The sequence below is a fragment of the Cinclus cinclus genome, chromosome 3 (genome assembly GCF_963662255.1).
Source record: "Cinclus cinclus chromosome 3, bCinCin1.1, whole genome shotgun sequence".
NCBI lineage: Eukaryota > Metazoa > Chordata > Aves > Passeriformes > Cinclidae > Cinclus > Cinclus cinclus.
In genome coordinates this window covers 51,226,149-51,253,068 of record NC_085048.1, presented here as the reverse complement: position 1 = coordinate 51,253,068, position 26,920 = coordinate 51,226,149, and the positions used below count along the sequence as shown (strand labels likewise).

Sequence of the window (26,920 nt, the reverse complement as noted above, 5' to 3'; positions counted from 1 at the left end):
AACCCTGTCAAATGCTATACAGTCAGAGGGAAACATGAAGTGTCTTTGTTTGACTGCGGCTGGGACATTGCAATACTTTTGTGGGTTGATTGGACAAACTGTCAACTCACATTCTCATTTCTGTCTCTCAGTTAAGACAGCTAAATCACCTATACTCCAGTGAGCAAGCAGCATTGAAATGAGAGAGAACACAATTTTCATGGATTAATCATCTATCTCTTCATTTTAGCTACAAGTTTAAAAATATTGCCTTCCATTTTTTTTTTTTCCACAGGTCTAGCTTTCCTTCCAGTCAGTATGAAGATGCACAGTAAATGCAATCTGCTGTTCTGGAAGAAACACCAAAAGCATAGAGAATGGGATAATAGCTAGAGGGCTCCATATGTTGATGACAAGGTATGGTATACTGAGAAAGAGATAGGATTAGAATTGCTCTGAGTACCTATGTACCTCATATAATACTATGAAGGAAATAACATTTTCAAAATGTGTAGAACTGTGCCAAAAGTGCAGGTGAAAAATATTTACTTGAGCACAGACAGATGGGATGCTGAAGTTAAGACGGCATTGGAGATACACACCATTGTAATTTGAGATTATTAAGAAGCCCCTAGCAAAGCTCCTGAAGGGCCCAGTTCCAAACACCACCACAGAACAGATTGCGCTACTGATAAAGGAGTAAATGTAAGATTCCATGAAAAAATACACTAATCCATTAGCAAACTTGCTTCCACTAATCAAAAGAAATGAAATTGCATTCAAAGGTGAGTGAAATTATATGTTGGGATGGCTGCTGTTTGCTTGAACTTAGTCCTTTTTCTTAAAATAAATGTACAGAGTAGAAACAAAGTAAAAAAATGTAACTGTTGCCCCTTTATGAGCTGTTTGGTGCTGTGCTTTTAGTGTGTAGGGCATTGATGGCAAATAAAAAATATTTCAAAAGGCTGTAGCAGTGAGGTAAGATTTATCTGGGCAGTCAGAACTGCTCTGAATTTCAACTGACATGAGTAAAAGAATATTTGGAGACGATTATTCCTGGGCTGGTCTATGGTGGCGTGTCAGCTCTAGTGTGAATATACTCCAGCTGTGTGTATGAGATGAGATTTGATTATCGATTTAATTCCCAAATATATCAGACTTCACTCCAAGATGGAGTAGTCACTCAATGGTTAGGTAAAATACTGTCTCCTATTCAAACTAGTTTAAAAAGCCATATGTTGTTACATTTTTTTTGGCTTTTTTAAATGTGGAAAGTGGAAATGAGGTACAGAGGTGCCTTGGTGAACAGATGCTCTGGTAAGACAAATGCTAAATGCATCCACTAAATTAGCAAGTTGCTGAATTTCTGATAAAACTTAATAAAAATTCACTTTTTTTTTCCCCCCAACCAAGGCTTGTCATATATGTAGTGCTTTATACACCAAATTGTCACTGTCTCTGAGTGGAACCTGCTCAAATGAAAATAGAGAAAAACCATGTGAGAGCTGGCTGGATGCTGTTTGAACAATTGTGACACATGATATCCTGCCCAAAGAAACCATAATAATTCAACACAGGAGTAATGTTGGTGCTTAAGCGTAACCTGAATTCAGTCCATCAGAAAAGGCTTCTGCCCATTCTGAATTTTTAAGTAAGTCGTGCCATCTTTCAGCTTAATGATCCTTTAATATCAGGCTGCCACTCTGCTGAATATCCTAGAAGTTAAGTACTTACATATACATGGGCTGTAGCTGTAAATGAGATGTCTTCTGTGGACCTTGATAGCCGTAAGAGTCAAATCCACCTATGAAATCAACTGAAAGGGGAGAAATTGCTTTCATTAGCAACACCTTTTCAGACCAGATAGGTGCTGTCATTCAAGAACCACCCTTCTGGCAGGTCCTCTAATAATCTGTTAATATTAGACCAGCTAATTGGGAAGATACAGAAAAACAGCAAAAAAAGTAAGGAAAGGTAAAGTCCCCCCTTTTTTTTTTTCATTTACTTTTAAAATCAACTAAATTTTAAAACCACATAAAAACAGTAAAAGATTTATAACAGCCATCTTTCCACCAGAAATAACCACACATTCCTCTTTTTCAAGTAGACCACCTCACTAATACAAAACGACATGCTATTCAGACATTACAAATTCTGAAAACCATTTATTTATTGGCATGAATGCATTGCTTCTGACTGTGATTACTGTGTCTGGCTTGCTGTCATACCATGGCTCAGTAGAGGATGTAGAGGAGGGAGTACATTGATCCAACTCTGTCTGAGACACAGAAGTTTCTCTGATTCTCAGCTTTGACATTTGGGTTGAAATGCATGAACAGAGTTGGAACAATTTATCTGAGCTTCAGAGATGAAACTTCCCAGATGTTAGAAAACCTGCATTTCTCTCAAGATGCTGAAGGTCTGTAAGAAGGTTGTAGGGTGGCAGTTTTTTATTAATTCACACAATTGCCAGTTCCTGATGGCCTTCTTATGTTTGTTTTAAACAATTTCCAGGAAAATTCTATCTCATCTGAGCCCAAGACCCCTATTTGTCCTCTAAAACACTTTCTTTGCACAGGTAAAAGGGTGCCCTTTGCTTCTTTTGTCCCAGAACACTCAACTACTAGCTTATAAGGTTTATCTGGGGGCAGTTCTCATCCCTGAAATATTATCTCTTACATCACATATCTGAATTGGACTTTGATAGAAAAGGGCCAAAGAGTTCAGGTATGTAAGTGCAGTTTTCAGATGTCTGGTCACTGCTACTGACAGACTGGCTCTGTGTACATTAAAAGCAAAAAAAAAAACCAAAACCAAATCCAAAACCAAAAAACAACAACAACAACAACAACAACAACAACAACAACACCCAAACAAAAAAAAAACAACACAAAAAAACCCCCAAAAACCCAAACAAAAAACAAACAAACAGCAAAACAAAACAAAACAACCAAAAAAAAGAACACCCACAAAAAACCCCCCAAACAAACAACAAAAACCCCCGTTATTTGATAGACAACAATTTCTTGTGGATCTATAATGCAGTTACAGTCACAAACAACAAAAATGTATATTGAGAACCTCCACAGTGGTTGGACTCCTTAGTGCTTGCATTTATAAAGTTGTTTTAATACTAAGGTACCCCTCAGTATGTGCCACACTCAGTCACACTAATCAATACCGTTTCACCCAATCCAGATATGTTACCAAAATACCAAATTCTTGTAACCCTCCATCCTCCATTTATTCTGCAAGTAAAGAGCTACCAAAACACTGAATGGGTACAGTATGTCTCCATTGCAACTGCACACATGTTGAATCTGTCATCAAGACATTCTTTGCAGGCAAGTATGGCCCCTCCAGAAATAATTTAGCCATCTCTGTGATCTGTGGCAGCATTATGTGTATTCCTATCCTAGAAAGATGTGCTACTTAATTAATCCCTGACATCTCTAATGAAGGAGGTTCTATAGCCTCTCTGTGTTGCTTTTCCCTGTGCCTAATTTCCTAATGTCTAATTTAAACATAATTTCCTGGAAATTAACTACTCATCTACATTTTGGCCTTTTTTCCCTATGGATATGAAGAAAAATGAGCCACTTTTTTCTATTATAGCTGCCTTTAAGCCTTTTAAAAAAGTATTTCATGCTATCCATTGTTTTCAGGTTTATGCAAACCCAGTTATTTCAATTTTTTCACAGAGCTCATGTTTTCCAAGCCTCTACATTTTGAACCTTGAAGATCCTTCTTCAGATTACTTATGCTTTTCTTATAGTGGGGTGCACAAATCAGGACTAACGGAGACAACTGCCATACAGTCTTCTGTGCATTACCTGAAATATTTCAGTAACTTTTCAGGTTTTGTATGTTCGGTTGGGGTTTTGTTATCTTGCTTTTCCTTGTTCTTTTGTGTCATTTGGGTTTGGTTTCCCAACAGCATCCTACAAATGTTTAATAATCAGCTATTTATTTTTTTTTTTTTGTTTTGACACTAACTGTAGCCTAGCCAAGTAGTTCCATATTTATTTGAAGATGATTGATTCCTCCCCACAGGAGTTCTTTTGCACTTGTCTGTACTGAATTTCACCTTCTTGATTTCAAGCCACTTCTCAATATTATTTTGACTTCTAATCCTATCTTCAAGTGCTTGTACCCTTCCCAGTCTAGTTTAATTTTAAATTTTTACATATGTTCTCTCTTCTATCCTCATTGTTGTTAATAAAAATAATGAAGAGAATTATTTCCCTAGCAAAGGTCCCAGTGGGATCCATCTGAAATGTCCCATCTGCTTTATAACTACATTTCAAATAGAGTTTTAAACAATTCTGCACTCAACCTAGGCTGACTGCATCTGGACAGTACTTCCCCAAACTTCTTACAAAGCTTTTATAGTGTCAAAATCTTTCTGAGATCAAGACAAATGCCATTTTGTTGCCTTCTACTTAATCAAAGTCTTTAACCATAAGAATACCTTTATCAAAATGTGATCATACTAGGTTTACAGGCAGATAATGAACGATATTTTTTAGTGAAGTACTGGGCTGGGAGGACACCCCTCCCCCCTCTCCCCTCCATTCAAATACAAAGATTGCAGAAAAAAAAAAGGATGGATGGATTTTTGCTGCAGGTATGGTTTGTTGTTTGCTTGCACCATTTTCTTTTCCTTTTGTTACTCTTGATCCCCATCAACATGAATCAGAAAATACCCTTGTTAGATCAAGTGCCTCACTGTTGTCAACCCATGCCACTTTAGGGATATGGCTTATACTCATTTGTCCAGATTTGCATTTCTTCTGTACTTTCCTAGAACTTTTTTTTCAAGCTACCTGTAAAATATTATTAGTAGGCTGCAGGCATAGGCACTCTGCCTTGCAGATGTGGGGCAAAAGGTTGTCTTCAAAGTTGTTTGCAGAAAGCTAGACCAATGTGCTAAGAAAAAGATTTCTCTGAACAAAATTATTTTGTGGGAGCATGTGGGAAAGATGCATGCTGAATATCTCTTCATGCTTTGTGGCTTTGCCCTGTTGCACAGAGCAAGCACAGTGCTAATAAGCCAGATTGCCAAGTGACAAACAAAGCAAGGTCGTAGAGACGTTTCTGTGTTCAGCTCACTATAGAAGTTCCGATGTGTGTAACCAAACGATGGCACAGCAGAGCTCTACCATGACCTCAGTGGAGACATGCAATGGCTTCTTAAAGGCAACAACAAGCTTTGCAAGGTAGGTGGAGGGAGGTAATAGAAAGTGAACTCCAATACAAAAGGATTTCATCAATTTGTTTGTAGCAAGGTTTCTTCATGTTGGCTGCTTCTCAGCACTGCAAACCCTGTGGTGTCCAGACTTCACTAAAAGCTCCCTGTGGACTCTGAGCTAGTTTCTTAAAGCATGCAGCAGGCTGCCCTTTCTGCAGGCATTTTATCCTGGCTGTGCCTGAAAGGTCACTAAAGTGTCATACAACTGATGCATTCCTGGCAACCACAACATCAGATGAATAAAACAAGGCTCATTAGCTGGATCAGTACAGAGGCTTCCATCCTTAGCCTCACACATCAAACAGTTTTTTGACTATTATATCCTACATTCATATTATATGTCACTGTTATGACAAGAGGTTCATGTTGTGTTTCACTTTAGTAAAAGCACACATGAACATGCAAACATAATGCCATTCCTTTTGTGGTGGCTTGACCCTGGATGAACATCAGTTGTCCACCAAATCCACTCTGATGCTCCTCTCCTCAGCTGAAGAGGAGAGAGAAAACATAACAGAAGGTTCATGGGTCCAGATAGAGACAGGGAGAGATCACTCAGCAATTACCATCACAGGCAAAATAGCCTTGAACTATTACCAAAGTAGAGCAGGATAATGAGAAATAGAGCCAAATGTTAAACCTTCTTCCCAGGCTCAACTCCTCATTCTCTGCCTTCTCCACCCAGACACAAGGGAATAAGGAATGGGGGTTGTGGCCAGTTCATCACATGTCTCTCTGCTGTTCCTTCCTCCTCAGAGGAAGGACTCCTTACATGCTTCCTCTGTTCCAACATGGGATCCCTCCTATAAGAGGCAGTCGTCCACAAAATTCGCCAAAGTGAATTCTTCCCATGGGCTACAATTCTTCATGAACAACTCAGATGGGTCCCTTCCTTGGGGATGCAGTCCTTCAGGAACAGCCTGCTCCAGCGGGTGCCCCTCAGGGTCACAAGTCCTGCCAGCAAACCTGCTCTGGTGCGGGCTCCTCTCTCCATGGGTCCACAGACCCTGCCAGGAGCCTGCTCCAGCACAGGCTTCCCACGGGGTCGCAGCCTCCTTTGGGCACCCCTGCTCTGCCCTGGGGTCCCCATGGGCTGGGGGTGGATCTCTGCTCCCCATGGACCTCCCTGGGCTGCAGGGGCACAGCTGCCTCGCCACGGTCTGCACCAGGGGCTGCAGGGGAATCTCTGCTCCGGTGCCTGGAGCACCTCCTCCTCCTTCTGCACTGACCTTGGGGTCTGCAGAGTTGTTGCTCTCGCTCTCATTCCACTCTTCAGCTGAAGTTGTGCAGTCTTTTTCCCCTTCTTAAATCTGTTATACCAGAGCCACTGTCCCTGCCACTGACAGGCTGAGCCTTGGCCAGCAGTGGGTCTATCTTGGAGCTGTCTGGCATTGACTCTATAAGAAGCCTCAGGAGAAGCTTCTAGTAGCTCTTCACAGAACACACCCCTGTAGCCCCCTCAAAACCTGGCCATGAAAACCCACCTTTTAAATATTGTGTGCTGAAACTTTTATTTTCCTAGCTGGACTCAAATAGGATAATAGCAGTACTACTTATCTGCAAAATGTGTTAAAAAAAATCAGATTATTTTCTTTTGCTTGTGGTAAGGGTCTTGTCAGACATATGACTGTTACAAATGTAACACAGGACATATGGCTCAAAGTAGGGACATATTTTCTATCAATTAGCACCCTCAGGAATGTGAAGTTTCAGCCTCTGTTTACAGTCAGATTCCCCACTGTTGCTGCTGTACATCAGGATGAGAGGCATAAATGGGTTCCTCATTTTTCATTTCTGGAAATCTGTGGTATATAGAAGGACCATTAAAATGCAATGCACAGAAAAGACCCCATTACCATGGATTTGATATGGAAGAAAGTTCACAGTGAGAAAAGTTAAAGCTTCTGAAATTGATAGATGGACAAAGAGAAAGGATTGAATATAGAATAAAAGCAACATCTTCCTATAGGAAACAAAAAGAAAGTCTTAAAAGAAACCAGAAAACTAGACACTTCTCTACTTATAGAAATTTTCCTCTGAAAGATATAAATACAGAAAGATCCAGGTCCTCCAATAAATATATTGGTAACTCCAGTGATGTCTATGAAGGAATGGCAATTTATATTAGCTTAGGATCCCACTCAAAGAATCGCTTAGGGCATATGTTTATAGAAATGTGACTAACACTATGAATTTCCTTGCATATTAGTAGGCATGCAAAAGCCAATGCAGACTAGATATGAAAAGATATAGAGTTTACAAACTGGGATAGGGATGAATGGCTTTATCTGCAAACGAAAGGAAGGGGAAAGATTCGAAAATACCCAACTTGGCCAACCTGGGACTTGCCAGGATGACATCCTGACTGCTTCCAAACCCTCTTCTTAGTTTTTTGGCTACCACTGTTTGTTTTGCTGATTATCTCATCCCTAACCTTGGTGCATGAGGACCTGCCTCTCTTTGTGGTGAATCTACTGTCAGCACTCAAACCTGTCTTAACCATCACGTCCGTTTCCTGCCCATGGCTCCTTTAAAAGTGAAAATATCTTTGGTAGTAATGTTTCTGCTTGTCCCAGTGACACTCTTGAACTCCTTTTTTTTTTTTCTTTTTTTTTTTTTTGGTTTTCCTTCCCCCCAAAAATACATGCAAATATTTTCAATTAATGAAAAAAAGGAACTCCACTCTTATCCCTGCTTGTCCCAGTCTTTCCCCTCAAACCCCCCTTGATTATTTCAAGCAGTTTCTGGAGCTACTTTTCTCCACTTCTTTAGAAGATTTTCTTTCATCTTGTATTTTGTCCTTTGCATGCAGCTGGAACCTCAGTCAGATCACGTCTTCCTGTTCAAATTTAGGCCCATACAGTCCTCTGTGTGGCCACCCAGACACCTTCCATGCACTTGCTGGTCTCTTTTTCCTGAAACTTTTGCCTTCCTGGGCTCCTTTGTCTCTTCTGCTGGTGCTCACCTTTCTTTCTTCATCATCCATCTCCTCTCTTGGGGGTTCTCTCTCCACCATGTACCAATGAGCAGTAACCTTTGCATTTTATTTTCCTCCCCCTCCTGGTCTGGGTGATTGCACTCACAAACACAGATTCTGTTGTTTTCGGTGCTCTGAGGTGTCACAGATTACCTGGCTCTTGCTCACTCTGCTCCTTCTATGCAAATTTAAATCCCAGTTTCTTTCTGTGATATTTACCCATGGATAATTAAACATCAGTTCCAGTTCTGCATGGCTAAAACCAGAACTCTTAGCTGCTCCTTCATAATCTTCTCTGCTGTCTTTCATTGGGAACTTGTGTCCTCAAGTCTATCTGCCACTTGAGGATAAAAGTTTGGTGTCAACTTTGGTGTGAACTGTGCAGGATTTAACTTCTGAAGATTATTTTTGCATAGTGAAGAAGAAGACTCTTCAACCTGTTGACACAGCTGTGACATTTACCCAGGGCTCTCAGTGTCATATATGACAATTGTTCTTTTATATTTTTGAACTCACCAAATGTGGACAAGCTGCAGGACTCGCCTTTTTGTCTAGGTTACTTTTCTCTGCATCCTTCTACTGATTTAACCTTCTATATTACAACAAGTATAAACTAAATTTTCTTACATTTAAAGCCTTTTGTAGAGACTTGACATCAGACTCTCCTCCTTTCAGGGCTAAAGCTAAATTCTGCCCCCATGCCACCAGCTTGACCTCCATACTTGTCAAATTTCCAAACATTTGTCTCTCCTTGTGAGAATGACTTTACAGTTATCTTATTCTTTCCCCTAAAACACTTTGCTCTGTTGACAATAATTAGGTTGCCCATCCCCTTACTTTCCTGTTTACTTCAATAAATAATATCTACTCATGGTTTCTTTGTGCTCATTTCTGCCTGTTGTCTAATATGCAGATTGCAAGCTCCAAGAAACAGGGCTGGTGTTCACATTTGTACAGTGCTTGGCATTATGGCAGTCCTTAAATACACTAATGAGTCTACTAAAATAATATAAAAAACCTAGAATTACCCATAAAAAAGATGACACTTTTAAAAAAAGAGCTAATGACCACGGAAGTGTATGTGCATGTGCACATGGGTACTCCTTGCACATGCATGTCATGGCTGGGCATATTTCCTGTGAGGTATAGCAGAGATACAACATGTGCTGTTCATATCTTACATCTGACCTGAGAGATCTTAAATTTATATGAACTCTCTCCAGAGGCCAAAGGCTTGGCTCCCTGGACTCAGGCTTTTGAAGTGTGGCAATTGAGCTTCGCTGCCACAGCAAGGCACTTCACTGCAGGTGCAGCTGGAAGGAAGGAGAGATGGCAAACAAAGTACAGCTAATAACATTACTGAAAGCACTGCTGGTGCAGAAGTGAGGACATGAGGCAAGAGAGAGAGAGCTGTGCACAAATAGCAGTAGCTAAAAACTGGCAAAATTGAGAAAAAAAAATTGAGGGGAGTAAAATTAAGTTTGGTTTTAAGGACCTTGGAAATGACATACAGAGCAAAAATATAAAATAACATATGGGGACACCTTTGTTCTTGCAGTTTTGCCAGTATCCTGCTATCCAGCTCTCTGTTTGGTGAAGACACTTCCAAACAATTCAGTGCTGCTGCCTTTTTATGCTGTGAGCATGGTCTGGTGGCTGTTCCACCATATAGCACACAGGAGGAGGTTTGCTTGAATGTGATCTCCATAAAGCTTGTTTACAATGATAATCAAACATTATTGGTCTTTGTGCTGAGTACACAGCGATCTAGGCTCTCTCTCAAACCGCAGTAGAGCCAAGCACCAGGGAAGCATGGGGAAGGAGACATCTGCCAGCACGAGGCTGTGCCCTTCCTGCTGTCACAGGAGGATTCAGAAATGGCATAAGGACTTGGACATGAGGTCCAGTTCTTGTGGTGTAATGAGCAGTGTTTCTGCCAAACAGTCAGTAATGAAAGGCCTATGAGTGTTCTCAGCTCAGCCATTTGCAAGGTGAATATAAAACCTCAGATTTTTAAACTGTAACCTCATGGCATTTCTGAGCTCTACAATGGCTACTGGAGCTGTAAAAGGAAGCCCTTTCACAAATTTTCATGGAGTTTCTCAGGTCAGATTTTGCTCCACTGCCACTATTTTCATGCTGTTTGTATAATAATCAAAAATATTCACTAATTTTTTGCTACACAGGGCCTTGTCCTCCACTTTCTTCTCCTCTTACCATGCTGTTGGTATAAGGCAGCATCTCCGTGTCTCTGTTTTTGCTGATCTGCTTAGTCTTTGATCAGCCCTTCTGAGACAATATGTAAGACTGGGGAGGTACTCAAGTTTGTGAAGTCTAATAAGTATGATCTGGTGTTTCTGCCCTCACAGAATTACAGCCAGGGATTTCTGCCTGCTGCTCCCTAAAATTAGGAAGCAACAGGTATGCAGATATTGCTCTCCAGGTAAATCCAGCTCATGGTTGAACCCAGCAGAAAATACCAAGATGAATGGTGCTGTGGGTACAGAAATTAGACAAGTCACAGTTTGTCTCAGATTCCCAGGTGGGGAAGGTGTCTGGTCGGTAGCAGACTCTTGGACTGTGACATGAGGAAGACCATGCTTTGGAGCAAGGCCTCTTCAGGGCAGGACTGGCCAACAGTGGGAAGCATGTTAAGAGCATGAGAACCAAGGTCCTTGCTGAGCAGTAAGGAGCCAGGATGAAAGTAGACAGGAATAACCATGCAAAGGCTGGGAGGCATGACCAAGTCTTCAGTAGCTGAAGGCAGAAACTGGGACCAGGGATAAGGCAGGCAGGAATAAGGACCAAAGGGCAAGAGGGAACAACAGGAACATAGCTGCAGCAATGAGAAATACTGGACTGAAATGATCAGCACTGCCTTTTATACCTGACAAATACAGCAAGCCACCTGTCAGCCTCTACACCTGGAAATAGGGCTGCTGCCTGTCCTCTGCAAGGCTTTGCAAGGATTGTCTTCAAACTTGCTGTGGAGCCCCAGTCTGATTCTCAGTAAAGAAAGAATCTGTAAAAGACCTCCACTCAGCTAAGAGAACAAGAGAACCATAATAAGCTAAGAGAACAATAATACTCTAAAGAATATATTATTTTTCTAAACTGGACAGACATGAGCATTGTTGGATAATAGTAATTTGTTTTCAAATTTTCATCCTTAAGTGCTGAACAGCAACAAAAAAAAATCTAGCCCTACAATATAGTCTTTGACTGACAAATCATTCTAAGAACTAAATGTGTGGTAGATTGAATTATTGTAGAAGTTATGAAATGAGTCGTTAGGAAAAAATGTTCTTAGCCAGATCACTGCTACGGGCAAGCAATAAAGAGAAGAAAAAGAAAAAATCAGGAAAAAGAAAATGCCTGGGGCAGTGGCCTCCAAGTGTGACTGCCACACTAATAAATTAGAAAAAGAGTCATTAGTAGGTGCAACAAAGTGGAGAATTAAGGCCTAAATCTATGAAAGTTAACAATCCAATGCTAATGAAGACCTATCTAGATATTTGAAAGGAAAAGCAATAAGGAAAACTTTAACAGGAGTCATGCTGATAAAAATAATTTGGTACAAAGCTATGTTCATGGCATGTAGGAAACTACAAGGAGTTCACACTGACTGTCGCAGCAGGAAGGACACTAAGGCTGTGGGCAGGTATCCTTCTCAGGGCCACTGGAAATAATTAGTAAGTGTGGTCCACCCACAGCAGCTCATCACATTTCCTCTTGAAGACTCTGCTGTCAGGTTGGAGTGAGCTTGGATGGCCAAGACCTACCCTGCTCCACCCACTAATTTTGGCTGAAATCCTAAGAAGGCAGCCAGCTGCCCTCGAAGGGTGGGACACCAGGGTGGGGAAGGGGGCCAGCAGCCCCACATGGACACCTGCAGGCTGTTCCTCTTTGGGATCCAAGCTGCCTCTCCTCTACCTCAGGGGATGAAGGAGGAGATGCTCCCCATTGGAGGGCCTCCTTTCAAAGACAGCCCTCCATGTCCAGTGCAAAGTAGCAGGAAAGGACTGGTGTTGCTATGGAGTCTTTTACCAGCACCAGAACAACACCTGCCTGGAAGGATTTTGCATGCAATTTTGAACTTGTGGAGAGTTTAATATTTTGCTATTTTTTTTCCTGATTTTGAATATGAGCTTTGTCTGTTTTCAATGTCAAAACATTTCCATGTCCAGGAAGACCACACCCTGTTCAGCTGCACCAACAACCAGAGCATTACTCCAAAGGATCTGTAGCCTTTGTTATCTACCTCATTTCTGCTACTGGCTTGAAACAACTGCCTGGGACATTGTTTCATAGTCTGAATGCTTTTGTACTCCTCTCCTGAAAAAAATAATTAACAATGAGTAATATTTTCACAATGGTTTGGTATGAAATGTACTTTCCTTCAAAAAATATAGATGTTAGCAGTTAATTCCCTTTTGACATGTGCAGATCTTTTCCAACACTTCTGCAATGTCATTCTTGAATAGATAAAAAATTGAGTGGTCTCTAGTTAAAAAAAAAAAAAAAGTAAGGTAAGTATATTTCCCTGGCTGTTAAAATGCATTGATTTTATTAAGTATTGCATTGTGATGAAGTGCTGCATATTACTTCCTTCAAGCTTTACATAGTTATTTAGACATTTTTAAACTAGGGGTTGACAATCCCCACAGGAGGTGGTGATGGATGCAAGGGGAGTGGCAGGGAAAAGAAGCGAGGGAGAATAGAAATTATCATAGATGAAACCAGGAATGCCACCATTTCCCTTGTGTGATTTTATTTATATATTTGTCTCATACCACAACCCTGTCTCCTAGGGATTCCTTGAACATCAACTTCATTAGTTACGAAGGTAGCAATCCATAACCAATTTTCTTTTCATGTCAAGCTTGTTCATGTATAAACCCAGCCCTTTTGTTGGAAACATTTGCAATTAATCCCACAAACAAAGAAAATGCAAATCATACAGTCTACCCTAAGCAACCCTTCTGACTCAAGGCCCTGACCACCATCTATTATACACTAAAATGAATTGAAATTCCCACTTTGAGTCTAACCTAATTTTCTAGTGATAATAGGCATGGATTCCCAGAAGCATTCTATGCATCTAGATAGTAACATCCTAATATCCCTTCCTGGTAAATGTTTTAAATAAGATTTTAGCACCAAAGGAAATTAACCTTTAAATTAATTGTAATTATAAATGCCATCACTGATTTTGTCTTCAGACTAATTACTTGCTATTATTTAAACAAACTGCACCTCCTCAGAGCTTTTAAGTTTGTTTCTCTCTGCAGTGCTGTGCCAAATGATCACAGAGCAGGCTGTGTAATATCTGCCAAGCCCTGTGACACCTTGGATTGCTCAGGTCCATTTGCATCTCAAATGCAGCCAGTTTCACTTGTCATATCTTCCTGCCATAAAGTTGTTCCCCTGTGCTTCAGCCTCACACTCTGCAGCTCAGACGTTTTCAGTCTGTGCCTTGGAAGCAGCGAGAGCACCTCAGGGAACAAAGATTGCCTGTGCTCTGTGCTAGGAGAATGAGATGCTCAACACCAGCCTTCTGCTCTGTGAGGGGCCCCCTCCAAGACAGGACATGACTGGAAATAATAACACAGGAACCAGCTATTGATATGTGCAAAAGATTGATCTTGTACAGACATCTCAGGGAATTTTGTAAGTGTTCCTGGTGGCACCATGGCTCTCCAAGGCAGCTGTCCTTAGGATGACAAACATGAAGTAGCACCTTGGGATTTCAAAGGCTTCTCTCCCTCCACACTTTTATCAGCATCCTGACAGCCAAAGGCATCCCATTTCCTCCCTCTGGTTTGCTTAGTTCATGTAGCAGTCACCACGCTAAATGAAATGAGTAAATGGAAAAAGCTTCTAATTCAGATGCAGGCTGTAAATTGAAGAGCGCAGCTGAGCAAAAGAAAGATGAAGCTTCAAATTTGTAGCATATTCTTTGCATTCCTGTTCACAATGACCTGTTCAACAGTTTGTTCAACTGTGTTTTAAATATTGGCTTTTATTTGTTCCTATTATTATTCTTTGCTGTGCTGGCTCTCCAGGCTCTCTAGGCTGTCCCTAGCACCAACCAAACAAGTTAGACCAGTGATACGCTCTGTCATGAGAGAGAAATCCACCACAGACAGGGCAGATTGCTCTTTGGGGTTATAACCCTGCCTCCACTGACTGTGGTGGAAATCTTGATTGTTAATTTAAGATGCAGGCCTACTTACACGTGGCTGTAGGAGCGTGAGATGGATGCCATCTGTGACAGCATGGAAAAGGTGAAGATGGAATCACTGGAGTTTTCCAGAGAAAGACTCAGGACGCACTACACAAATGGTAGGTCCAAAAATAACGAAGTGTATAGCTGAGGTATCAGATCTCCTTCTCTCAAGAGACTGTTTCATAAAACCTTTCTGGTTTCAAACATAGTTGGACAATTTCAGGAAGAAAAGACCAGACCTCTGTGAGAAACGAAATACAGCTAGATCTCTCGTGGCTAAGGAAGTCCAGGAAGGGCAAATTACTGTCTAGAATGTCTGGGTACCACAAACTTGGGATGGGAAACAAAGAAGCAGAATTAATACTCAAATGTTTGCTACCAGTTTCTCTTTCTCTTTGTTTTAGAGATTTTTTTCAAGCAGGAATGGAAGCTGAGGTATTATTTCTCTGTTATGTCTCGCTAAGCAGATTGTGCAAAGCATTTGGCACAGAAATAAAGCAATACCTGAGCATATTCCACACTTCAATAGTGCCTTTCATCCCAGAAGCTCAAAGTTAGGAAGCAACACGCCTGTGAGTTTGTCCCTGACATTATTTCCCATTTTAAATATGGGAAACAGAAGTATAGAGAGGTTAAACAACCTGCCCAAAGGTAGAAGGCTGCCTGTAACAGAGATAAAAAGAGAATGTTTTTCTATCTATTCCATATTCATGTTAAAACTTCACATCTCTCACATATAATGAATTTAATATCATCTTTTAAAAGAAAATCTTTGTTACCACCTTTGTACTTCTCAGGTCAGGCCTAGGATCCCAGAGTAGATTATTCTTTGGCACCAAGTTTATTGCCACATAGTACAGTATTGCTCACCAGAAGATATTTCCTATCTAGGGTATTACTGTCGTGCTGAACATTTTCAGTAGTTCAAATGGAGTCTTTAATCCAAATTTTAATTGGAGGAGGAGGAGTGAAATAATTTTAAAGGGTTATACAGAGCTTTACTTCCATGCCAAAGCATCCCCAGTAGCAGGATTCCAGGGAAAATACAGCAAAAAAGTCTTCTAGACAAAGTTTCAATTTCTTTTGTTTTGCAGTTTAGCTGGAAACAATGCCAGGAGAAATGAAGAAAGTGTACGTACAGGTTGGACCCCTGCTAGCACTAGATGGTGCAAAGGTTTTACCTCATTGTACACAAGGGAACATTCAGAGGGGCCGTATTTGTTCTCTGATTGCCTTGCCATTGCCTAATAGTAGGAAAATGCTATTTCTGCTCCCTCTCTGGGTCAGCAAAAGAGCCTTCTAGGTTAGGATTTTACTCTGAGACACAGACTAAATCAGAGATTTTATCTTAGCTGGGGTTCATTCCTAGTCAAAGCTGTCCCTCTAATAACAAGCAACTCTCCTTACCCTCGTCAGAACCTGTAAGGTGAATGCAGAATTCCCATGTCAGTAACCCAGGGTTTTTTCTTAATTGCTTAGAGACAAAAAGCCCTGGGAGGATGCTGCTTGGCTGCTTATATTCCAGTGTTTCCCAAAAAATGTCTATATAGTTAATAAAGTTTTCAAATATACATTGAATTTTCTTTTAGTAAGGTGGTAGTGCCTTACTAAAGCAGCTTATATAGTGGGGAGCCAAATTGCTAGTGAGAAAATGCACATTAAATGAACATTTCAATGTTATTAAAAATAATGTTTGGCCTTTGAAAAATGCAGGCCTAACATGATTTTGTGAGAAAAATGAGGAGATCCAATAAGTTCACAGCTATTGAATGCCTCCAAGTAATGGCTGTTGCTGACATTTTCATGTTTTATTTTTAATTGCTGCAGCTAATAATGCTAATGTGGTAAGAATGGCAATGGCTTAGGCATTCCAATGGCAGTGGTGAAGAGGAGAGCTTGGAGCTGTCAGCAGTGCTGCTGCAGACCCATCCTCCCTTGTCTTTCACAGAAAAAGACCTGAGGCACTCCTACCTTCAGAGCTCCTCATTCCTATGCAGCCACGGGGAAAATGTTTGGGCGTGGCAAACCTCCACTGGGAAGCATCCATGGCAAACTGCTCTTGTCTGTCCCTTGGACATGGGTGATGCAGTTTGATTCTGGTGCACCTGGTGTCAGAGCACTTCTGGGACTGTACCAGGAGAGGAAGCAACTACGTCTTTAATACTTTGTGCAGAATTAACCCAAAGCACCTTGCTCTTATGAAAGGTAGCACAGACTTGAGCTTTGATTTAGGGGGCCTGCAGCTGGATTTATTTGGTGTGTGAGCAGTTAAGACCTCTAGACTTGCTGATTCAGTCCAGTTATGATCATGATTTGATCACTGTAGTGTTCCATTCCTAATCCTATAGTGAGGTTAGAGCAGACTAATCTTGCTGAAATGTTTGCTTAATTCTACCCTAACTCATTTGTTCTCTTAATAAAATCTGCATAAAGAATGGAGAAATAGTAATTCTTTCAGCTTATTCCAATTACTCTGAGGGCAAAGCTAATTCAGCTGAAGCAGCTTAAGAGCAACTTGACTGTGTTTCTACAGTTGAGGCTCTGTGCAAACAGAACATGAGACAGCTTCTGTACTCCAGAGCAGTGTCAGTATCTTCATCTGGTTAAAATCTGGAACGTGCCCATGTTTGGCTCTTGGAGACTGCATGGCTTTTCCCCCAGTCTTATGTCTGGCTGCTCAGTACTGCCAGGTTCAGTGTTTCTGCCTCTTTTGCTTCTCTTTTGGACTGCTGAGGTTCCCATGGCCCATTAGCAAAGCAGAAGAAATGGAATTGAGTGTATGGGTATTCACCTTGTCCATTGTGAAAATCAAAAGAGTTTTTTTCTGTTGTTTCTGTCTCATCAGAAAGGACTTGTGCCTGAGCGACATTTTGGTATGAGCCAATACATTTATCCTTATGGTCCCTCTATTTGTCTGTAAGGCATCCCATTTTTATAGGCATGAGTGGTCCTGAAAGCCAGAGATCTAGATTTCTCCTGTGATGTCTGTGGGTAAGAAGAGGTAGGTAAGAAGATGAAAATGTCCCTCTATTGCTCTTTACAGACTACTTCAGTGCTGGGAAAGCAGGGCAGTGTGGTTTTTGCTTTCCGGTGGCTGTTTTTACCAGAGGATCTTTCACAGCTGACAGACACGTTGCTAGCACAGAGGGAACGCCAGCTGCCAAACTTACTTGAAGCACAAGCCTGGCCTCACTCCTTATGAGGTGTGGATGCTAGGCAGGGGTTTGGGGCAGCACAGTAAAGCTTTTTTCTCCTATGCTAGATGCTCAGCAGCTTTGGAGGAGGGAGTACACCATGAGTAGGAGAGACACCTTCATCCCTCTGTCACAGAGTTTGCTCCATAGCAACAGGCAGGGGGTGAGGTACTGGAAAAGTGGAAGAACAGCCTATCTATGGAAAGATAAATACTGCTAGGAGATCTGGAGCTATCTCAGATCAAAGACTTCATGCAGGAAGCTCTAGCAATTAATCTGGGACATACTCCTCTTTTCCTGGAAGCTTTTCCCCTAAGCATTCACTTGGTCTGCATGAGATGACCCCATCTGTGATTATATAGAGAAAGTCAAGCTTAGGCATCTTCCTCTGGGGTACAAATACCAAATAACATGACATCTGTAAGGGATACACTTCTCAGAAGAGCACAATAGATGGATGTGTTGCCAAAAGGGACGGAGAAGGTGAGAAAATGTATCTAAGAAAATAAAATAATTTTAAATTAAACCTGACCAGGGGGTGTTTGTACAGACTGCAAGCCCTGGCTGCCACAGTGAACATTTGGTACGTGGCAGAGTGGATGTCTGAGCAGAGAGAACTAGAATCCTTCTTGATTGTTACTTCATGAGGCCTCTCAGAAAAAAAACTAAAGCTGTTTTAATTTTATGATACCTTAAGGGGCCAGATCCAATATGAGCACTATTACACTGTTGGCACAACTCAGCCACAGAAGTTCTGTTACTCTTTTTTGCCAGCCAAGCTTCCAAACCTCAGCAGAGGGGAAGCTGCAGCACCTGAGTTTCCGCTGGCTTCATTGCACTGGGTGGGGATTCACCTTGGTGCCTCAGAGAGGTGCTGGCAGATGGGTGAGATGCTCTTTGACTGGACAAGGAGACCTGTCTGGAGTGTATGAACAAAGTAATAATGAAATCTAAATGACAAATGTAATGACAAAATAGTCAAGGTGATGGCAAGAAAATGTTCAAAAAAGCATGACAATCTGTGGCTGCTGAACAACAGGGAGCTCTTGCTGCAGAGAGAAGAAAACCATACCATATTAGCCATGGCACTTTGCTGCCAGGAATGCCGCTTTATGAACCATGCGAGAAATCTCTCAAATGTGCTCTGACTTCTGCGCTTGACTGGTGAGCCAAGGCTCAAGTCCCTTCCTCGCTTTTCATTTATATCATGCCCTAGGGCATTACAGAATAATGAAAAAATATTTAAGCCGTTAGAAGAGAGGGCAGAACAGGATTGAATGGGGTTTCATTTTGGGGGAAAAGGAGTAACTGTCCTCCAGTTCTGTGGGTAATGAATGCACTTAATGGGAAAGCAGGAGAAAGTACATATGACTGGGTACTTCCCTAAACAGAAAAGTCTATTTGAGACATACCCCTGCTCCACACAGCTGCCCTAAACCCTTTGTACTCTTTCTACCTTCCTCACTTCCACAGAAACACAAAGACAACTGAAATGAGCATAGTCAAAACGACCTCCAAAGTGTGGTGGTTTGATTTCAGCATTAAATCTCCCCTTGATGGCTCACAGTGACACTGTATTGCCAATAGATTATAGGGTTGTAGCTATTTTCCACACAGGAGAACACACAAAGGAACCCCTGCCAGCCCTAGCAGTGCTCTCAATCAAATAAAAACCCTTTTCCTTCCTGTTGCAGAGCTCTCCCTAGGATTCATGTATATTTTATCAAAGTTACATGCAGTTCTGATACTTGTTTCTAAAGTGCTTTAGTATGAATCCCAAGATGTACTGAAAAGCTGCAGTGGCCCTTTTTAAAAAATCCAGGTTGGAGTAGAGAAAAAAAATGAAATGGCTTGATTCTACAGCATTCAATAAGAGCAAAATTTGCTTGGCAGGCTTCTATTTATATAAATAAGCAGAAGAAACACAAACCTACATCTATATGAAATCATTTCACTTCATGTAATTGTAACCTGGGAGCAGCAGGAACAAAGAGGAGCTCCACTCTTCCACCTGTCATAAATGAATGATCTGAAGCTTTTTATTTTTTTTGCTAGAAGTACTTTTACAAGACAATATACGTGCCAACACAAAAAAAGTTATAACCTCAGTTGTAACCAATTACTTTGAAAATAGTTAATAACAGCCTAGAACAAGGAAAAAAAATATCTTGTATTTACTACTTGAGATTTTTTTTAAACACACTTGTTTTATGTTTTAAGCTAAGTTGTGAGATAGACTTGCAATGATCTTCCCAGAAGAAAGGTATATGTAATTTAAGCCAGTATTTAATGACTCCTTTGTCTCTCAGACATTTCCAGATTTTAGACCAAGAAGGATGGACAGAAAACTTGATCTGACTACAATATAATAAGGCATTTAGGTTGAAGTCATTAAGAGCCAGCATAATGGAGGGGTGATTTAAAAAAAAATAAATCATTTTTTATGTAATAAAGCTTTAGTACTTACAGCTGTCCTCTTCTTCAGTAATACACTTCACAACATAACAGGCATAGATGAAGCCTGCCAGCTGAAACAAAATGTTAATAGTGTTAGATGTAGGACTGATACCATAGAGAAACAAGAGATGGCTTTAGAAGAGACTATAGAAACAGAAATAACAAAATTCAACAGACTTTCTTTGGTGAGGTAAAGATAATTCTCCACAAGAGTTTAATAATTTTAATTAGAAATAGGGGAATTCTGCATCTTTCTTGAAAACATATCCTTCAATAAAACTTCCAAAAAGTGATCAAAATTTTTTCCAATACCCAGGTTACTTCTTTTTAAATTCTCGAAAAAATAGAAAAGTGAATGGGTGTTTGGATGGATGAGCTTTTCGCTCCTGAAAATGTAAATATTTCTGTCAAAATCAGATTTGCTATCCAACAAAACCTGGGCCTCTAGGAAAACATTTAAAAATCAGAACTGTGCCAACTAAATCAAGGACAAATTTAGTGCACTTGTAAACCAGCTTTATAATGATATTTTATCAGTTGAAATTAGAGATGTGGATTAATGGAACTTGTTCCCATATTTGCAATAGTCCTCAAGCCTCATGGCAAGTCACTTTGGGTAGTCCTGGAAGTGCTTACATCATCATCTCACACAGCAGCTGGCACATTTGTATCTTGTTCCCTTCAGTCCTGTCTGCAGAGCATGCCCAGAATTGAATTGTAAACAGAACCAATGGGATTTTAAAAAAATCAAAATCTGGAGTAGTTATTGAAGTACCGCCCAGAAAAAAATGGAGATAAAACCAGAAATAAATGGCCAATATCACACATGTAACAGGCCAAGTATCGTGAGTCAGCTGCTGGTCCCTCCAACAAGTTCTGTTGTTGCTAAGTTAGATCAGAAGTAAAAGAGCAAATACTGGAGTAGCAACAGGTGTCACATGTTGCCTGCTTTACACAACTTTCCTTACATGTAGGTCTGGAGAACTTTCTCTACTACATTACAACAAATAATTTTTCATTCTTTAGCTCATCACTGAAATTTGCATGGTAGGATGTCAAAAAGAATTCCAGTTATTTGATCTCTGTTTAGTGAAAAGTGAGCCATGCTGCCAAAATGTGTTCTTTTGCACAGGCCACCTCACAGAGATATATTCATGAGCTGAAAACCCATCTGTACACTTTGAGAATTTATTATATTATCCATAATTATATGGATAATAAAAATGCCTAGAGACTTCAGCCAGGACTTAGCTCTCTGGGGATGGTGCAAAATCCATAATGTCCAGCTGAGGGAGATGATGATCTTAACCTCAGTTTGAGTAATCAGTAGGTTGGACAGTAAAAGAAGTGAAATTTGAGAGACCATGTATTATAAATGCTGGTTAGTGAAAATGGATTTTTTTTTTCAACAATCCAAGGCGTATGTACAATCACTGCAATACTGTGGGTTCTTAGAGCCCTTAATATTACCCATATATAAATTAAATGCAAACAAATCCATTCCATTTCGTAGTGCCTTCATACATGAGACAGTGACTATGCCTAGTTTATTCTAGCTCTTAGATGGATATTCCTGGAATTTGTGTCAGTTTTCTATGTAGAAAGTTACCAATACCCACAAATGCTATCTTCTAATAACTGTATGGGTAAGAGATGGCAAAAGGGGAAAAAAAGAAGTGTCAAGGCTTTCCTGAAGAGATCAAGACTTGATTTGGAGATAACACTGAAGGCAGCATAGTTGCTGTCTGCTCACAGTTTAATCTTCTGTTGGAAGCTCAGAAGATGCATTACAAGGGAACTAAACCATTAATTTTGTCATTTATTATAAAGCTGCCTTACAGCGCTGCTGGGAAGATTTTACACCTGGGAAGGATGAAATATTCACTGCTGGACACAAAGAACACACTGTACCAAGTAGTGGCATTCAGCTAATATCAGCATTTCATCTCTCCTTTATTGGATCACTCTTTCCTTTCATTTCTTGGCTTCAAGACAGAGGGCTAATTTGCTCCACTGACTTATGCCCTGCATAACCCCATTGACTTCAATGACATTACTTGAGGTTTAATTCAGCAACAAATTAGGCCCAGAGAGGTTGTTCATAAATGATTCCATTCTTGGTTGTGAACCTTGGCTTAATAGTTTTTCTGTTCTCTTTTTACAGACCATCAGATCCAAGATAGCTGAATAGCTACATCTCTAGCAGGCTCTTATGGTAATCCTTTTCTTGCACTACAGTTCAATACTTTACTGTCTTGTAAACCACCACAAGTTCATGAGTTATTAACTGAACTTATCTTACAAAGTACAGCAAACAAACTGTATCACAAATGGTGTTTACAACTGATCTTTTAATTGTATTCAGTTACATCACTTAAATCTCTAGGGAACTCCTTTGATATATAAGCAAATCCTACAGCATTTCATCAGATGAACTTGTTGATTAAAAGAATGCCTCAAAGTTCAAATTTTTCTGATCTAAGTATGAATGTCAGGGTTTTTTTTTTTCCCATGAGATAACCAGAGTTCATGAAAGAAACCTCCCCTGCTCCCCCATTTATCCAACCATTTGCTTGGTAAACATAAAAATTTTGTTCTTATTAGAATCTCACTTTTTTTTGTTCTTCTCTTCCTTTGTTTTTTTTTTTTTTCTTTTGATTTATCAGTTCTGATACAGTGACAGCCATTCAAGATTAATCTTCTAATTGCATCAGCAGCAGTGGGCACACACTGTGAGCTGAGGTTCAGAACCAAAAAGTTGCAGTTTTCACTTTGATGATACTCAATGACCTGAACCCATGTAGACTGCAGAGATCCCCGAGATCAGGAATGTTTCCTTCCCTGTGGACTAAGACTTCCCATAAGAAGGGTACAGATCATCTATGCAGACAGCAGAGATTTCTTGGGGACTTCAGTCAAATTAAATTTTTAATTAATTCCCATATGGATGGAGAGGTCTCCCAAAATTTACCACCTTTGTTATAGTGCAAGATGCACTTCTCTAATCTTTTCTCTCTAACAGAAGCACACCACAATATCCTTTTGTATCACAAAAAATGCCCCAAAACCCCCAACAAATCCAAACAAAATACTGAATACACTCCTCACCCTGGAGAAGAATATGAGAGAAGAAACCAAACCAAAACAAATTATAGAAATGAGTCACATTGCTTGATATATTCCTGGGAAGTCCTCAAACACAGCAGTGTTCAGTGCAGTATGATAATTACACAGAGAAGAGTCTTCCTGATTCAGTAGCTCCAAAAGATTTTTGTCTTACAGGAGAAGGAAGGAAATGAGTCTTCAGAGATAAAGAAGAGAAAGAGCCTGACTGTCTCAGAAAATCAGTTTAAAACTGGGAAAGTTAGCTTGAAAAATCTTGTTGCTTTGCATCCCTATCTGTGTCTTTTTAATTAAACGAGCTTTGTTTTTTTTTTTTTATAAACCATGCAGTGTTAAAAAGAAATAGGTGCAATGAGCAGAAGATCATTTCTGGATCCCAGACTCATCAAGATTAGGTGTCTACATCTGTCCCACTCACATTTTAATGCTATAGTACGGGCCTCTAGAGGAGAAGGAACCATTAACAACATTTCTGCTCATTTACACATAGAGTGATTAGTGAATGCATGTTTTTATGAACCTCATTTTCTGCACCTTGAAAAAATGTGTTCTTTATAACTTTCTCTGATATGTCCATATGAGAGTATAAATGAATACTGCTCTTTCAAAAAGTGACACATTATCCATGCCTGCCTGCACCAGCTCTCTGGGTGTACTTTGATGGCACCTGATGGCCTTAATTTTATAAACAATGATCTCAAACAGTTAATAATTTGTTTTTATATTTTTAATCTATAAGCATGCTGATAAAACCATTTTCCTTCTGTCAAGAAAAAAAAAAAAAAAACGAAGACAGGAAAAGCCTAAAATAAATCACCAATAAAACAGCATTACTGAAGCTTTGGTAATAAGATTAACTGCAAAATGAAGTTAATGCATTTTATTGCCTTATCATAGACATATAAGGCAAACAAAAATGTAGCTAGAATATTCCTACCTAGGCCAACAATGTCCTGTTACACTGCTGAAGACTCTTGGCAGATCTTGAGTCTCTGTGAGTGTGCTTCCAGACTTGCTCAAAATGTCAAGGGCTGTGATCAAACTTAATCAGAATCAGTATTGATCAAAATCCTGTCTTGCGATTTTTTCTCACTTCTTTTATGGAGATGAATGTTTCTACACACTGCAGAGAGCATCAGATTTGGGAAAAAGGCTATCATTAAAAACACCATAATTGCTGGCCAAGGACACCACACTTCCCTCTTCTAAAGCAATATCTATATAGATGATTACTACAAGTTATGCTTATTAAGCTGGCGACTTGAAACACAAGTGTGACTGCAAGGAGGAAACAAAATCTGATTGGGATAGGGTGGTGAGGAGGAGGCTTGAGAGGAGGATTAATGAGTTAAGGATTGTGGAAATAATACATAGTCTTGGTTTCATTGAATGAATACCTTTTTATTCTATAACCCTAGTAGGTCCAACAAAATGGACCTTAAACTAAAAAAAACACAAACCTATTGAGTTTTCCTACAGAAAAATGTTTCAGTATTTTCTGAAACAGCTGAGGCTTGTGCATTCACTATTCATTAAATTTTTGCAGGTGCCTATGAACACTCTGCTTTTAACACCTAAGCAGAATATGGGTCAGTTCAAGCAATCATATGGCAGAAATGCACAGACGTAATTCTGGCCCTGGCCATGTTATATTGCAAAGATGCAATGTTACATGTCCAGTCATGTGCAAATTAATAGTATTTCTTAGGCTTACAGTGGTCTGAACACATAAAACCTTTGTAATGCTGTGCATTTAAGGGGCAATATTTCTTTAAAATGGATTTTTAGAGTTTGGAGATATATTGCTATACACACATAGACACACAGACACATTATGAGCAACTGAAGAACTGGAGAATTACTGTCTAGAAAGCTTCCAGTGTATTGATTCTCAGAAGAATCATACTCATTATTTAGCAGGAAAGGTGAGGCAGAGACCTTTCTCTCAATATCTGTAGATTTAAGTCGGTGTCATGGGGGTTCTAAAGCTGCCCCCTGCAAAAATCCTTTCAAGCATGATTTCACTGCCTTCAGCAGTGCCGCATCAGTGAGTGAACATCATTGCTGGAGTTTAATATAAAACTCAAGCTGCATTCCATGGAAACTACTCTGTTGAGGTATGCTTTTATTTGTGCTTACATTTCAAATTATGAAAACCCTGTCATTCCTCCAAGTTTAAGTCTCTTTCATCATAAAAGGACCGAAGAGGAAAACTATTGGCTTAAGGACAGATTCCTGATAGGGAAGGTAGACTGTGTGGCCTTGCTGTCATTCTCTTACAGAATTGACTATCTATGTGCTATCCAGAGAGAATATTTCATTACTATGGCCAACTAGCTTTATCCTGTGCAATAAAATAATTACTTAAAAGAGTTAATGTCAAACTGACATGTCTACAATAATATCTAGTGGGCACTTATGAAATTTAAATGCAAGCCAAAATGATAATTTCTTAGTCTGTGTAGCCATTGAGTTATTTTTCTTTCCATTCTTGACCTGAAAACTCATCCCCAAAGGTGTCTTTTTTTTTTTTTTTAAGCAGACACAGTAAAACCATGAATCATAAATTCGTATAAGTCTAGGAACATTGGAAAAGAGAAGTGTGATAAAAATTGCATTTATTCCAACTGGTGCCTCATAATCTTTTTTGTATCAGCTGTCTAGAAGGTGTGTAACATAAAATCTTCCCTTATTTCTCAGTGGACTTCAGTTTTCTGGAGGTTTCCTTTTTGTATAAGCATTTGAAGGTCCCTGTGAAGATCTGCTAGAATGTTTTTGTTTGAAATGCTGCTGGGCACATGAGAGCAGTTCTATCTTGTTCAGGGTTGCCTGAGCAACTTCCCTGGCAAGCTTCTGCACCTGATGACTTGAAGAGACTACAGGGGCACTGAAAACCACAGCACTGTGGCTTGTCACAAAAGGGCAGTGCAAACCTTTAACAACATAGAAAGCAAGACATACTTACCTGTTTTGTAGCTGTGTTACAGACAGTTGGCTCAACCCAAATTTCCAGAAAGTTTAAACTTCAGCAAGAATTTTCTGCAATTTTGACCTAAAGCTTTCTACAGCTTTTTCACTCTGCCTAGGTATTTCAGAGTGATTTATGCTTTTGATAGCCACATGATATTTGGCACTTTTCCATTATTTCATCTCCCAGCTAAGGAGCAGAATGTCCTTTTTTCCTGCCTCAGACTTGAAAGGTAACCTAAAATACAGGGGCTACCAGCTCACATGAGGTAGAACTGGGGATCACTTACTGCTGACCTCTGTGTGAATTGAACTATGGAGTATCCTGTCGATTGAGGCTTAGCACTGAACTTCACATTCCTGCTCCCACAAGTGAAACAGCCCAGCCAGGACTCTGCTGTATTCACTCAAGAAGCTGAGGCAGGCAAGCCTCATTGGACAGAGGGGAGGTGACAGTGGGCTCACCTGTGCAGATCCCCAGGTGACAGCTTACAGCAAGGATGGGGCTGAGAAGCCACCAAGAAATTTTCCACCTGCATTCAGCAGGTACACAGCTCAAATGTGCATTGCTCAGTTCAGGCTGAGAGCATTAGTAATTCCAAAAGTATGTTCAGCCTGGGGAAACTTTAATTTTTTATTTTATGCTTTTGTGGAATTGTCTCCACTTTACATTTTCTGACTTCATTAAGGTCAGAGGAGATATTTGGTTATATATTTTTGTTGATTTCATCCAATCCAAGTGT

The 26,920-nt window shown here is 40.1% G+C and overlaps 1 protein-coding gene across 1 annotated transcript in view; it reads right to left on the bottom strand.

Moving 5' to 3' along the window:
* Positions 1-1,709: 1,709 nt before the first annotated feature.
* The window catches only part of NKAIN2 (sodium/potassium transporting ATPase interacting 2), a 513,845-nt gene continuing 488,634 nt past the window's right edge, over positions 1,710-26,920 (bottom strand). The window contains exons 5-6 of the mRNA XM_062488772.1: positions 20,098-20,158; positions 1,710-1,795 (exon numbers count right to left, since the gene is read on the bottom strand). Coding sequence (XP_062344756.1) covers positions 1,710-1,795; positions 20,098-20,158 — 147 coding nt within the window. The remainder of the gene's footprint in view (positions 1,796-20,097; positions 20,159-26,920) is intronic.